The sequence below is a fragment of the Ammospiza nelsoni genome, chromosome 8 (assembly GCF_027579445.1).
Source record: "Ammospiza nelsoni isolate bAmmNel1 chromosome 8, bAmmNel1.pri, whole genome shotgun sequence".
Taxonomy (NCBI): domain Eukaryota; kingdom Metazoa; phylum Chordata; class Aves; order Passeriformes; family Passerellidae; genus Ammospiza; species Ammospiza nelsoni.
In genome coordinates, this window is record NC_080640.1 from 24653502 (window position 1) to 24669831 (window position 16330).

The window sequence follows — 16330 nt, forward strand, 5'->3', positions numbered from 1 at the left end:
GTATGTTTAAGAGATAACATTTTATATAGAAGAAATTCTTAGATGTCTTTTTTTTCCCTCTTGATATATTTTTTCTACTCCCATGGAAATAAAACAAGCATCCAGATGCAGTGTCCTGGCATGCTAAAGTGGAATGAAATCCACTGTTCTTGTTCTGCTTAGTTTTGCTTTATCCTCCAAAGCATACAACAATCAAATTTGGAAGCCCTTGTGTTGTGAGACCCTGAGGTTCCCAGGTTACCAAGTGTGTGATTTTCTGCCAGGGGTGTTACTGCGTGAGACAGATGTGCTCCAGCTTCCCCACTGCCAATAGGAATGTTTATTTTTCTTATGGGATACTAATTGCTGAGCTGTCCTGTTTCCCAAAGCTGTGTGAAGATAAGGAGAAGGAGGGAACATGCAGAAGAAAGGCAAATTCAAAGCATAGGTTTGGTGCTGTCAGAGGGAGTGGGTGTTACATGTGGGAGGTAAAGGTGTAGGTAAAAGTGTAAAAATGAGTGACATTTACTGAACCTATTGCTAGGCTCCTTGTGGCTCAGCTGTGCCTACTGATGGTATTTGTAAAGCAGCCCACATGTGAAAGAGGAAAAACTGACCTAGCATTGAGAAAAGGTTAAAAAAAAAAAAATCTCCAACTTTTATTCTGTCTCAATCTAAAAATATATTTGGCAGTTGAGACTAGTCCTTTTTTCCTTTGAAACTATCAAATCTGTCACATACAAAGCCTATACCAACACAGAGCGTGTGTTGTATTAGAAGCATTTAATGCCAGTAAGTAAAGCCTGTTGAAAACATCAGAGCAGGTGTAGGGGTCTTTAGCTATTAACTGCTACAATTACTTGGGTGCCATATGGCTCAGCTGTGCTGCTCTCTGAGCTGGATCTTCAGCTGTCCTGCGTGAGCGAAACATCTGAACTAAACATGGCATGGGACACAATTGATACAAGGTTTGCTGCACAGACAGCAAGCCAACCTATTCTTCATTTACTCTTTAAAATTTTGATAGGGAAAATTAGCCAGGCAGCACTTTGACCATGTTGTTATTTACTCCAGTGAAAGAAATGAAAATATTTGGTGGGTTATTTTTATGCCATTAAGCTCCTGAAGGCTGACTACTGTGAAGGAGATGATGTAATACGTAGTTGTCAAGTTTGGGATTAATGTATTAGGATGCATAGTTAGTAAAAATCAGCACTTGTCACATCTGGGGGAGTCCCATGAGCTATTACCATCTCAAACATCTCTATTGTTCCAGTCATTTTCCATTTTGTTTCCCACTCTGCAGAATTTCCCAGGAGATGTGGTGGGTCAGTAGCAGGCCAAAGATGGGCTGCAGACCTAATCTAATCAATATTGTGACAAAGGTAATGAAAGAAACGATGTCACCTTGGAATCCCAGCAGGTTTTATCAGCTCTGCCCCTAATGGGATGTGACAGCCAGGCTGATGTCTGTGTCTCCTTAGGACAGGACAGGAGTTGTGCAAGGGCTGCTGCAAGGGTGGCTCTGTGACAAAGGGCAACCCAAGTCCATGACAATTGCACCTAAAGGTTGAAACTAGAGATCCTTACCAATTAAAGCATTAAATGGCTGTTTTAATCACCTTCACTTTCAAGCAAACCATTCAGGCATTTCTTATATTTTCTGTTCCTCTAATGTGTTACCTGGGTTAAAAACCAGTACCTTGTTCTGTTTCAATGGGAATGCTCTGAAACTGGTATCACAAATTAGAAAGCAGTAGCCAATGTCTCTATATGTAGTCCAAGCAAAGCACTTTCACTCCAGTTCTTTGTAATGTTTTTTACTTTTATTTTTAACTGCTCCTTTTTGCAGTCACATAAAATAGCATCATATTTCCCCCAGTATGTGACTTTTGCATCAGGCTAAAGTCAGTGATTACTTTTTTCCTGAGATTTCCTCCCTTAGCACTTCCTTACACCCTATGTATAGCGCTACCTTGGTAGACTTCACTGATGCATTCTGGGGCACAATCTCAAATTTTAGTGTCCTTCTAGTTTTGGAACAGCAGCTGTGCTAAAAATTGTTTTTATGATAACTTAATTTTCTGTGATCAGGGTTGTACATATTACCAAAACTGACAAGTTTCCACCCTTAATTCTTATGATTCCTCTTTCTCTGCCCAGCTAGGTTCAACTACTCCCCTCATCTCCTGCCTTTATAGGTTCTCTGTTCTTAAGTGTTGGCCCCATACTGTGATGCTCTTTCTAAAAAGTTATTTTTGAGGCATTTACTTGCTTTGTCGCTTTACCTTTCCCCCTCAAGATGAATGGCAATTACTGTCAAAATGTTCTCATGCATAGAAATCCTGTGACATGTAGATCTCTTGCATATCTGGAAAGCTGCAGAGATATTACCAAAGTAGCTATCAGTGTTGGACAAAAGTTCTTGAATATTATTTTGTCTCATTGGGAAATTAACCTTTAAAGTTTCCTGTGAAAAGTTACCAAGTTCTTCTCTATACATATGATTTTTTAAAATATGAAAACATATGTTTTATCCTTTAATGTAAAACAAAGTTGTTTCTCAATCTCATTTTCAATTATTAAAGTTTTCTATATGAGGATTTCCCTAAATTGCCTTGATATGTAAGTAGTGGAGCAAAGCTGCCTTATGCTTTTTACTAATCCTGCAATTACATTCTGTAGAGCCTTTTTACTTTCCTTAATATGAAACTAAACCCTCCTCTCACCTACTCCTTTACATAACCAATGCTCTAAGAATTATGGACATGACAGCTAAATCCAGCTTTTAAATCCCAGGCACAGAAGCTGTGTGCTGTTGCTGCTCAGTGTTTCTTTCTAATAAGCTGTACGCAGTGCAATATCTTATTAGTTAATTTGAAAATCGTTTCTCAAGGGATTTCAAGTCTTATGTGCATCAGGTCCCTACCAATCCACTTAAAGCTTAAATGCACCAGAGAAACTTAGCCCAGAACTGGATCTTATTTGTTGCAGCAGAAACCTTTACTTCCCTGTAAAGTACTATGAGAGTATTTTTGATGTAGCAGAAGTTAAAATGAAAACATCCCTTTGCAATTTTTTGAAAATAAAACCTATTTTTTTTATCTTGGAGAAAATATTTTTTATTCTGTTGCCTAAGGTAACAGAAGGTCCAGTTGGCAATGCAGACATCCTGTTAGTCTTGAAATTTCAGCATTGCTGCTTAACTTGCAAAAGGAGGGAGGGAGTGAGAGACATCTTTGGGAAAAAGTACCTGTCTTTGCTGCAAATGTGAAACTTGATTACTGATGTTCTGGAGAGCATCACTTGAGTTTGGGATGGTTTGACTCCAAAAGATAAATTCAAACATCCCTGCAAGTAAACTTTGATTCTGTATTTATTATGCAGTGTCCTGCATCATTTTAAACTTCCCTAGGCAATACTAAAACCATCTCACCTGGGTAATATTAATTTAAATCTATGTTTCTGCCTCTTCTCTTACTCCCCTCCAAAAAAGAAAAAACTTCACGTAGCACAGTAACATGAAACATTAACCTCTTTTTCCATGTCTCCACACCTCCACTGCATAAAGCTACCACCACGTAATCTTCCTCCTGGGTGTTATCAATTGGTTACAAGTGATCTAATCATGACCTAATGCCCAGAATGGCAGTGAATTTATAGCCAGCATCACAATTTTAAACTTGCAGCATGACATTCAATCAGTGTCCCGCACGGCAGTGCTGCGGTGTGAGCTCTGCCATACCCGCTCAGCCTTCCTGTCACTGCAGCTGTACCGGGCTGCAGAAAACAATTCCAGCAGGGTGTGGAGCGGGCAGGGGAGCCCATGAGGCTGTGCACACTCACCTGGCTCTGCAGGACCATGTTCTGTGCACACCCACCTGGCTCTGCAGGACCCTGCTCTGTGCACACCCACCTGGCTCTGCAGGACCATGCTCTGTGCACACCCACCTGGCTCTGCAGGACCCTGCTCTGTGCACACCCACCTGGCTCTGCAGGACCATGTTCTGTGCACACCCACCTGGCTCTGCAGGACCCTGCTCTGTGTACACCCACCTGGCTCTGCAGGACCATGCTCTGTGCACACCCACCTGGCTCTGCAGGACCCTGCTCTGTGCACACCCACCTGGCTCTGCAGGACCCTGCTCTGTGCACACCCACCTGGCTCTGCAGGACCATGCTCTGTGCACACCCACCTGGCTCTGCAGGACCATGCTCTGTGCACACCCACCTGGCTCTGCAGGACCATGTTCTGTGCACACCCACCTGGCTCTGCAGGACCATGCTCTGTGCACACCCACCTGGCTCTGCAGGACCCTGCTCTGTGCACACCCACCTGGCTCTGCAGGACCCTGCTCTGTGCACACCCACCTGGCTCTGCAGGACCATGTTCGCTCCCAGCCGAGCCGGTCCCCGCTCGGTGCCGCAGCCGGTGTGAGGGCAGGCGGGCTCGGCGCCGCTCGGGCTCGGTGTGCGGGCAGGGCGGGCTCCCGGCACCGTTATAGCCGCAGAAAGCGAAAGCGCACGGCAGGGGCTGCCCCGAGGAAATTCTGAGCCTCAGCCTCCGTTACGTGGTGTCATGTGCCGGGCACCGAGCGGGGACTTCCATCCCGTCACTGAGCCCGGCGGGAGCGGCGCTGCTCCCTCTGCCTTTGGGGTTACGGGGATTGGCAGGGTAGCTCAGAGCAGTGTGCTGATGTTGGGAAGGAAAAGAAGCAGGTTCTGGGCATTCCTAACTGGCTGGTTTCTTATATCATTGCTGCTAAAATTACTAAAAAAATCCTGTTGTGGTGTAGTATGACTTAATTTGTTGTTTTCCGGGGGTTTCTGTTGATTCGGGTTTTTTAGCAGTTTTGTTTTGGTTTTCTTTTGAGCATAAAATTCCTACAGAGCTCCCTAGACACTGTTTACAATGTATTCTAATGCAAATCTGACAGCTGGGAACTAACACTCTGGAACTAAACTTGTTGACTTTTTTTTTTTAATATAAATTTTTGTTTGACCATTCTTTGTACTTGATTTTTGCATAGTATTGTCCAATGCATACTAGAAATTTTTCAGAAGCTCACTTAAATCATACAGCAAGAATTGTAGATGTGTTCTGTTTGGAGACCAGAATCAGTAATAATAAGAAATGAGAGATTCTCTCCATTCCATATATGCCTGCAGTGTAAAATCTTCCAAGCAGAGGCAAATCAGCAAATAGTGAAAGCAATATCCTGTGTAGGTAATTTAGTTTGTAGTCACTGAGACTTCATGTTAGTGGTGAGATGAGTTTGGTTTTGGGTAAAGGTATAGAAATTTTAAATAGGATGTAGAAATAAGTAGAACAGTTGATAAAGAATGAGGAAGAAAGCAGAGGTGATGGCAAAAGAAAATGACATAACTTTATGGAAATGGAACTGACATTTATTTACAGGAAATGTGACGTAACAGTTTAGAATGGGAAGGTGAGAAGATAGGGATGTGATTATATGCTAGTAGGATACTTTTGGAAGAGGTTAGTAAAATACACTTAATTTAGGCTTGCAGAGGATGAGGGTTCTGCAATGGGCACTAGATGGATAAGAATGGTTTGACTTTACCAAGTCAGGTGTGTGTTTAGATGAGAAGTGGATGACTGTGGGGCACAGAATGAGTCCCATAATCAGAGATTTGTCTGAAGCCACAGAAAGGAAGGATGAGAGGACAGGGGAGTGTGTTTTGGCAGCAAATATCAACAATATGGAATTTTACAGTGAGCTGTTATTGCAGTGTGCTTGCCTGCATTTCCTAGTGCACAGATTGGCTTAGCATAGTTCCAAGAGGCATTCTTCTGCTCTCTGATGTCTGAAAGAAATTTTATTCAAGTCTAAGACTGCCCAATGTGATTTCTGAACAATACAAATCTCTAACTATAAATTATCCTACACCGGTGCTTTCAAATTTTAAAAAAAAAATCTTTTATGTAAGACTCATATAAAGCAAAATAATACTTACTTTGCATTTCTTTACAGCAGCTTTGCACAGTGGTTCTGCCATCCAGCCTTTCCCAGTGGGTGGAATTCCAGCTATTTCACTCTATGATTTTTGTCATGTGTCTTGCCTCCTTCCCCTTAAAATGAGGGGTGCAATGGATTACTATTAGAACACACTGCTAATTTGCACTGAAAATGCATTTTAGCATCAGAATAAAATTTGACACACATTTTCAGAGATGGGAGTATCATAAGAAAGAAATAGACAAATTATGGTATACAAAGAAAGGGAAAAGGCAGAATTTTAAATACTAGGTGCCAAGAGAAAGGCAATGGGAAGAGTTTGAAGGGTTAAGCCACCCCAACTAAAATTCTCCAACAATTTTTTAATAACGACAGAATTTTTTAAAATAGTCATTAAGAAGTTATTAAAAAAATGCTAATATTTATGTTGCTGAATTGACTAGTCATTAAACTGTCTCACAAAAAACCTGGAAGTGAGAATTTATTCCTTAGTGCAGTTATGATCATAGAAGAAGAAAATGAGATCTTTTTTTCTTTCTTGAAAATACTATCACAGCATAAAGAAAAATGACAGCACAGTCATATCTCATCAGGATGATGGATAAATCCCTAACTATATATGTTTGAATGTGACATAAAAATAAAGAATATGGAGAAACTAGCAGCTATTCTGTTGACACCTAAGGTAGAATGGATTGAAGAGAATCCAGGTTTGAGCTGTTCAAAGACACACTGTAGTTATTGTAAACAGAGATTATACACCACAGAACAACTTGAAAACCATCTTGTAGATTTTAAGCAGGACCTGCATTTTTTTTTTTTCTTTTTTCTTTTTCTTTCTACAGGAAATTCACTGTTGCTGCATTACTAAGCTTAACTTTATGTTGTGATATAATACTGCTGATCTGGGAGCAGTTTGTCATTTCAAGGCTTTTGTTTTCTTTTTTTTCTGAATGTGAAATGAAACCAGAACTGTGAGGATCCTGGCTGGCAGCAGCCATGTGGGGCTGTTACAGGTGGAGCTCTGACTTCAGCCATGGCACTAACCTGAGCTGTTCTCTGAGCAGATATTTCTGTAGCACTGAGACCTCTACCTTTCACAAATCTGAATTACTTGCTGGAGTTAAATATAGAGGGAACCTGACAGACAAGCAGAATAAGCACACAAAACTCACTTCCCTTGAAAATTAGACTAAAAAAATGACGCTTATTTGCCCAAAAATGTAGTATGTGGCTGGATGTATAAATACTAATACACCAAGTAGGGTAGGTGTCAGTTATGAGCATGATTATGGCTTTATGACCGTAAGGAATTAAGGACTAATCATCATATACTTGTACCCTCAAGCCTGAATTATCCAGTGTTTTAGTGTTATCAATGAATTTTGTTTTCAGTTAGTACTTGATCAAACTCTCAGCTTAAACCAACTTTTTAATAGCTTATAGGGTCCCTGTATTCTTAATTGAACTTAGTGTTAATTTTAATTAAAAATAAAAGTTTGCAAAGCAAAATCTTGTTTTGCTTTGAAATATCTATTAGATTTTTATCATCAAAAGAGAAGGAAAGATAGGAAATAAGCAAGAAATATCAAAAATGAATTTTTGAGTTGGAGGTGTATTTTTCTGTTACTTTCATGAGATGCAAGATTTTTACGTGTTGATAATATCATTGAAGAAATGCTGTTCCCCTTCCTACTGAAACTGAAGTGAAAAGGTTGGGGTTTTTCTGGTTTTGTGTTTGTTTGTGGTTCTTTTGAAACCCTACATGTGTTCCAGATTCAGGAGAGCTTCTCCAACAGTTTTGAGGATGAACATGGCTTCTCTATAAATGTTAGGAAACCTTCTGGCAGGCCTTCCAGGCTCTGCTGCAGATGCCATCAGAACCCAAAGCAGCAGGAGCAGAGAGTTGTCATTAATTTTGGCTTTTAGTAAACCTGGTTACCAGGGGGCCACAATGTTTATGTAGCTTCTACGTCAAGACTGGCTTTTTTCCATTGAAGTAGTGAGTGTTCTTTACATGTGCTTTAAATGCTAAAAGCATTCTAAGATCAAGTTTTTCTTGCCTTCCAACACTGGCAGGATGTGCTTGCAGCCGTGTTAGACACAGGTTTGGATGCAGCCAATGCTTACACTCTCTCCTTGTTCAGCTCCTTGCTGTGTCACACCTGACTCTGGGGGGAGGTGGATGTGCCCATACAGGGTTAACGCAGGCTGTGGCTTCAGAGCCCTGCACAGACAGGGCAGCTTCCCCTTTTTTGTAAAGAGAGCAGCTTCCTGCCAGCTCTGACGCCGCAGAGTGGAAACCCCCTCCCCTCCCCGAGTGCTGCGCAGTGGAACCTGCAGCAAGGGTGAAAACATGATGGTGTGTCTAATTTTGGCCAAGTGGGAAACTACCGAAAGCGGGAGTAAAAAAGTTCTCGTGGGGTCTTTTCATCATTCACCCAGGTACTTGTACACAATGATGTGGAGGGGAAGAGAAAAAAGCTGCTAAAATCCCATAGAAACCACAGAATTTGAGGACATTTTTGCAAAACTTGGTATTAGAGGATATAACACTCAGGTCTCTTCTGCATATACCTTGTTGAGATATTATGATAATACTAATGATGCCCCAAATTTATTTTTTCACTATTTGAGAGCTGTTTATTGGTGAGCTCAAGTGGTTTTGTTTTTTCCTAATGTAAAAACCCTCTTATGCTGCAGGCTTTGAATTAGAAGCACTACACTTCCCTAGAAAGCTGTAAGAGTGCTGTTGAACAAAAGATGAGTTAGATTGTAATTCATAATTCTAATTCTGTGAACAATTCTTGTGACCACTTTTGTGGGCTTCTTTTGCCATTGGAAGAAGTCACTGACTTTGAAAGGAGTCACTTGTTTTGCCTCAGTTTTTGATGTGTAAAGGTTGGCTCCAAATGTTTAGCAACAAAGTCAATTTCTGAATGTTCCTACTGCAGTTTAGTTTTGCTGTGCATTATCTCAAAGCTTTGGCAAGACTGCTGCAACACATGAATATGTGGATTTATTTTTTTTTTTTTTGTGTCTGAATAGTGGCTGTATTTTGACTTGCACTTCATTATAATGCTAAAAGTTATCTTGGTGTCTCCTCTTCCTTGGCATTGGTTTGTTGCTATCATTTGTCAGTGCCATTGATTCTGACCTAGAGCAGGGAACTCTTACAGGATTTTAATTACTTTTTTACCAAAAGGGAGCAGGTGCTTGTCATGAGAAAGTAAGTACCAAGTGGCATGGTCTGATACAAGATGGGCAGTAATCTGCCCTTGGAAAGGTGGTTATTAATACTATTACTCTAGAAGGGGATTTGCAAGGGTTATGAGAATTAAGCATTATTTCATGTTGAAAATTTATTTTTAATATACACTTGGAATGGTTAAAACAAAAGTGAAATAGAATATCCGTGGTTTTTGAATGCATGGGGATTTAAATTTTTTTTAAAAAAAATAATTTAGCAAGTAGTGAAAATTTTGAGGAAATAGTTTTTGGTTGAATAAAACTGACTTCCCTTTCAGTTTTATTTTAAGTAGGAAAGAGGAAGCACTCTAGAAAAAAACCCAAAATATAATTTCATGTCTAATTTGTGGCTTTCTGAAGATTATCTTTGATTGCTCAATGCAACTTGTTTAAGAGAGTGCTGATGAGAAAGAGAAACTGCTTGAAATAATCCTTCCTATTTGAAAAAAAAAAGCTTCTCTTTTTTTTTTTTCCTGACAATGACATTAGATTGGAAGCCAGATTTGATTATGTTTGTCAGTTGAACTTCGAAAAAATGACAAATGTGGAAATGTGTCAGGAAAACATGTAGATTATGACTGATACAATCTTATTTTTTTTCCTTTGAAATGGAGATAAATTTCCCTTAGGCTCTCCCTGGTACTATGCCCATAGGTTAATGTCACGCAGAGGAAATGAACATTGGGAATTGCTCCCAGGTGTGTGAGAGCACACCTTCCCTGGCTGTGCTGCTCCGAGTCCTGCAGGTCCATGCTGTCACTCCCTGAGTTATGGAAGTGGTGCAGAGCATCAGCCCAGGGCTTCACACCACAGAGGGGGACTGGGGTTGTGGAGCTAACTGCAGCATTTGGACCCTTTAACAATGGACAAAACATACTGGGCAAAACTCACTTCTGTGGCTAATTTATTACGCCTAAAGATTGATGGTGCTTTGGAAAGCAACCCTGGGATGTTGTGTTTTAACTTCAGGCTTTATCTCTAGCTGGTTTCATGCAAAAAGCTGCTCTTAGACTTCAAACATTTGTTCCTCTCTGTGGCACCCATGCAATTGTGTACTCTATTTTTTAAAAACATGGAGAGCCACAAAGAGAAGTAAAATGTTTTCTTCCACTGTGGTTTCCCTGTGACCTCTTTTCTTTTGTTGTTAAGCAGGCACTGTGGATGAAGTGATTTCCACTGCTTTTTCTGCAATTTATTGTTCTTGTCATACTGATCTAGATGATATTAAGTGTCTCTATTACGTTATACTTTTTAATGCTTCTTAGCAGTACAAGAAAAATAAAGACGCAGATTTAATGCTTCTCAGAAGTACTACGTATAAAATAAAGATGCAGACCTTAGACCACGTGATCCTGTCTCTGCTAGGACTCATCAGGCAAGAGCCAAGCATGGCCATTTGTGGAAACCTGGCAGGGTGGCAGTAAAGGCTTTGATCACCTGATTTTTGCCCATGTGGGCAGGGCTGCAAAGACTGAAATCCCCTGTTCTTCAGGTGTAACAGATCATGGCACAATGTTGGTCCTTTACTAAGAAATGCCATGTTGTGCTACCCATAATAGTTATGGGACAGTATTGCATGTGTGAACTCTTGACAGTTTGGCTATATTTCATTACCTGATTAAAATATAAATCTGATTAAAATATATTCATCTTGGGAGTGTCTGAAGACACAGTCTGGGACCAAGTCCATTTGCTGGTTCAGCTGCAGATTCCTTTGTGGGATGTATTTTACCTCCCTTGTTCCTGGTTAGATACATGTATGTACTGGCTTTGGTTCTTCTTATTTTTCTGAAGCATGGAAGTGGAAGATGGGAAATTTATTTGTCTATTTCTTAATCATCTCCATCCATAACCAATCACTTCCAACCATGAGGACTTTTATTTCAGTATTAGAAACTGGAAATTGGCAACTATTTGGCAGGGCTAGCCAATGTCTTACTGTTTCATTATGTAGAACTCTTGGTGATGCTGAATAACAAGCTCAAATTACTTGCAGTAAGTCTGCTCCTCTTTTTGTCATTGTTTTTTGTTGAAAAGTGTTTCAATTTGCAAGTCAGAAGGAGAACTTCTGACTGTACAACTGCTGTACACTTTTCAGGAAGCAGGCTATTTACTGGGGTTTCCCTTGGTTAAGCAGATTACTTGGCATGGGCTCAATGTTTGCAAGTTTTAAGCTGAGTTTTCCTTGGCCTATCTCCATTCCTGGGCCCTTTATCTACTTTTAATCATCATTTTTAGCACAAATATGTGTGGTCACATCACAAATGAACATTAATTTCTTCTAAGAAAAATTGTCATTTGGTGAATGACTTGAGATTTGCATTAATGATCAACCATTATTTGTCTCCTAATAAAAACTGAAAAGTTGGATATCAAGGAGAAGAGTTGGTAGTTTTATCATGTTTTAGGGGCTGTGTTTTTGCTTCATTCATATTCAGGTGATTCTCTATAACTTCACTGTTCAGTGAAAGTTCAGTGTGTGAGTTGGTGCTTTCAGCTGCTCTCTGTGGCCGCAGCCTTGTCTTTTCTGGTGTCCCAGAATAGAATGAGGATCCTCCCAAGAGCGTGATGCCTCGGGCTGCCACCTCATGTGACCAAAGCAGAAGCTGTGGAAAAAGCCACTGTCCCTATTTCCTGAGAGGAAATACCCAGCAACTAAAGAAAAAAATCCAGGTTGGAAAGCACCAGAAATTTCCCACTTCCATTTCCAGCATTTTTGTTGTTTACAGATAACTCAAAACTCTTTGATCTCCAAATGGTTTATACAGTCACTATGTGAAAATTGTTATAAAAGGTGCTTGAAAGTGATAGTGTGGAAGAATGTGAACAGGTTTGAGAAGCAGGCCTTATTGCAAGAAAAAAGACAATATCAAAGAGAGTGCCAGAATACTTCTGGGAAGAAGAGGTGCTGGTCTTGCAGCCAGGATGTGTTTCATTGGTTTGAAGTGAAAAGGAAGTGAAGAAAAACTTGAATTTTGCACACATTATGAAGCCATAAAAAGCAGGACATACATTAAGAGTTGGAAATCCTCTGCTAATAAAATATTGCTTTTATGGTAATGTAGGCTACAAAATAAGAGTGGGCTCTTGAGGATCTGGGCTGAGGGCCAGCAGGCAGTGACCTCTGCTTCTAGCCTGAATCACAGTGTTGGTGTCTCAGTGACATGTTGTTTTCCTGGTAGATACAAAGGGCTACTCTAGGGAACACTGAATTGAAAGAATATATAAAGGTTGCTGTGACAAATGAGACTGGGGAAAAAAACGTGCCACAACTTGGTTTCCATTCTGCACACTCTAAAGAAAGCCTCAGCTCAGGCAGTGGATTCTTACCTTGTGGCTGTGTGCCATGCACAGGAGAGAGCACCATTCTCATAAATCAGCATGAGGTGGCATAAGAAAAAGCAAGGTGTGTAGAATCAAAATACTGAAGGGCTGATTTTTTTGGGACGTCCTTCCTTTATTGAGAATTTGTTTGAGTATATTGTATGTGTGTATGCTTTGGCATTTCTTTGTCATGTAATTTAGATAGAAGAATTCCCTACCTCTTACAGTTTGTTCCTGGAAGAAGTTTTCTTTGCTGTCTCCTTCTTTGGGTTGTTTTAGTCTCCTACACTGCATTGTGGTGCTTTTGTCTATTTATTTATTTCAAACCATAAGTATATTAGGCTGTGCTCTATCATTTTGGTAGCAAAACATCACACAAAGCAAAAAACTAGAGAGAGTTAGAAATTCTGTGTTCCACCATCTTACACCCCAGATCAGGTTGGCTAAAAGAGTGGGATAAGTACTAGTACTAGTGGAAGCTAATGCTGTGCTGATCATAGCCTGCAGCTTGTGAGAACTGTCTCACATGCTGTGGCCTCATTGATAATGTGTTGCTCATTCAAGGTTTTGAAAAGTTACCAATTCCTACTCATTCTTTTGTTTTAATCAATGCCTTGCTTTCAAATTCATTTCATGAAAGGTTTTTTTTCCTATCTTGTCTACAGTGTAATGGATGCTGCCACAAACCACTATAAACATCGCAGGGATTTTATTGACAAATTGAATGAAATAATTTAGAAAAGTTATCTAAAGAAAAAACAAAACCAACAGTAACCTTTCCTTCAAGTAACTCTGCATCTCTCTACCCTCCTTTTCTCATAACCAGTGAGACAGGATAGACTGACTTGGTGCTGAGATTTCCTCACAACAGAAATGCTTCATTCCAGTTTACAGTTTGAAAAACTGCCAGTGTATATTTCTGTTTCTTAGAAAAGCTCATTAGCCCTGCACTCTTGCTTTGATGAGAAAAACACGACCACGAAAGATGCCTTTGGTAATTCCAGAAATGAGACAGTCATCATCACAGAGACACAGGAAAAAAATAAAAGAAAATCACTATTAAGTGCTGGAAATTAAGACCAGTGCTTCAAAGTTCCTCCTATGTTTTAACAATTACTTTCTGCATCTGTCACCAGCACCTACTTGTAATTCTTTGTATTTAGCTTTTCCCACTATGCAAGGTGATATCTTCTTGGGGTTTTTTGGATGCTTGGTGAGATTGTTTTTTAATTTGGTTTTGGGGTGGATTTTTTGGCCTTTTTCTTTCCTTTTTGGACATTTTTTCCCTGTTTCTGGTAACATGGGAGGTGCAATTCAAGCATGATGAGCATGTGGGTACCCAGGGATGGTTTTCCCAAGAGCAGCAACACAAGGAAAAGGCTCTCCAGGCCATGGTTGGGTGCTGGTGTGCTCTCTGCAGCCCTGTGTGCTGCCTCCATGCAGACATGCCCTCCCTGCTCTTCCATCCTTCTGTTATGTAGTTGATCTCAAGGGAATCAGCCTCAGTCTGACAGACAGGGTGAAGTTCAGAGGTGACCAGGCACCCTGGCAGGTGTCACTGAGCTTGGTTAGCAGAGCGTAATATCCACTCTGTCACACACTCATCTGGGCTTCAGGAGAGCTTAAGTGTGACATGAGTAAATACATACTGGGCTGATCAGCACTAAAGGTGAGAAAAACCATTTCTCTCCCATTAGGTTATTTTAGGCATTTATTTTTATCAGTCCATGCATTGGTTTATGACAGAGCTCTGTGTGTTCCTTATAGAATTACAGAATATTTGGAGCTGGAATTGCTCACAATGCTTCAAAAAATCAGTTTCAGTCTTTAGCTGAAATTAAAGCTAATCAGCTGATTTTGATGGTTGCAATGATCTGTCCACCAAAAACACATTGTCCAACTGATTTATTAATGCATGAGTTGGTGTACCAAGTGTATAATGCAGTTCTGGCTACTGCTGTAGTTCCTGGAGTGTATCAGGCCTAAGCATATCTAAATGATAAATTTCAACATGAAACTGCAGAGTCATCATTAGTCACATTTTATTATTTAACTTTGAGGTCCAAGATAGTGACAATATATGAGATTCTCAGCTGAAACAATTCTTAATTCTGTTAAAATGACCACAGTGGCTGAAGATGGGGCTCAGTGGCATACAGGATGGTGCAGGGCCAGTCTGAGAGCACTGCACCATGAGCTCTCAGAGGGCACAGAGGGACAGATGGTGCAGGCCAGGTGCCATCTCCTCCCAGTGCCTCTGCTTTGCTCAATTGCAGGGGGCAGCTGCCAGCACCCAACTGGCTGAGAGACCCTTGGCCCTGCTCACACAGATTTAGGCTGCTTTTACCCCTCCCTTGGGTCATGTCACCAAGGACACCAGGGGCACACCAGGGACGTGTCACCTTTCATTTGCAGGGGTTCTCTTTTGCTCTGATGTGCCAAAGCCAAGGCTTTGTGTGTTTTGTTCCTGAAATCAACGCTTGCCATTTGTGAGGCATCTTTTGTCTCAGGACTCTAAAGTGTGCTACAAACCGTGCTAAATTCATCTTTCCTGGGGGAACTGGACTTTATTTGCTTATTTTTGAGCAGTTAAGTTTGTTGGCTAGGGGATGTTGAATTGTTTAAAATAAGACACTTAAAAATAGCACTTTTCCTTCATAGATAAGCAAGGATTCAGAAAAGATAAGGAGTGCCACTAACTTTGTTTTTCAAAGAAAGGATTGGGTACTCTGTCCAGTGATTTTTGTCTGATGCTGTTCTGTGTTAATGGCAAAGCCAGGCAAACCATGCAGCCCTCACAGCATCCACTCAGCTCATTTTTTGGTACAAAACCTCCCAAGAAACCCAGAGCAATATTGTCTCTCTTTCACCTTTCATCACTCCTTTGTGGATACATGGGGGAAAACTCTTTTTCATGCAGCTTTACAGTGGAGATGATGTACAAGCAAAGACACTTCAAGCATCTCTAGCTTTCACTGAACTGAAAAGAGATTTCATTAAAAATTGTATTGTAGAGCTTATTCGTAATTAATCATAGCACTATGAAAGTGAGTTTCAGTTTCTTACAGATAGTTAATGTAAGCACATGGTCTCCTGTGCAAAGCTGATTTAGCTGGCATTTAACAAGCCTAATGCAATTCCTTCTGCTGAGGTTAGTGCCAGAGTGTCAAAATATTTTTAAATGTTTTTTTTTTCCTGAATCATCTTAAGTCCTTCATTATAATTATTTGATACTATGCATCTTGGTTCATTTGGAAGGCAGGTATTATTATTAATTTAATGTTTTTCTGCAAGGGTAAAATGAGTTTTTCTCTAGTTACTGGATTTTAAATCTGAATTAAAAGTAGCATTCCTTCATCATCATCTTTAATTTCTCGGATTGCTGTAGCATATAGGGACACTAGGAGTGGTTGCTTTAAGTTCTTTGACTTTGTACGCTCCTCTTGAGAAGATTGTAACAAACTTTAATTTTAGTTTAGTTGTAGAGTAAGTAGGTTTTTCCTTTTTTTTACTTTTGAATTATAGATATTGTGTAATTCAGTTTTGCAAATCTAAGCCTTTCTTCTTTTACATCTGTTTTATACAAAGAAAGCAGTGCTGGAGTTTGGTTGGCTTGTTGGAAATATTTCAGAAAAAGCATAATAGAAATGGGGCCTGGAAGTGACCTGAGGTATCCTTTGAAATCCATCCAAGATAAGGTACACAGCATTCATGGAACGTGGATTTGAAGTGACCCTTGAAACCTTTCAATAAAAGATTTGTTTGTGAGTGTTGCAAACCAATACAGTCTCTTTGTG

At 40.2% G+C, this 16330-nt stretch overlaps 1 protein-coding gene across 2 annotated transcripts in view; it reads right to left on the reverse strand.

Moving 5' to 3' along the window:
- The window catches only part of RASGEF1A (RasGEF domain family member 1A), a 147570-nt gene that overhangs the window by 46169 nt on the left and 85071 nt on the right, over positions 1 to 16330 (reverse strand). Inside the window, exon 2 of one of the 2 annotated variants that reach the window (XM_059477039.1) lies at positions 5959 to 6073. The exons of the other annotated variant lie outside the window; for it this stretch is intronic. Within the exon in view, the coding sequence (XP_059333022.1) occupies positions 5959 to 6000 (42 nt within the window). The 5' untranslated portion in view covers positions 6001 to 6073. The remainder of the gene's footprint in view (positions 1 to 5958; positions 6074 to 16330) is intronic. 2 annotated transcript variants of the gene reach the window in all.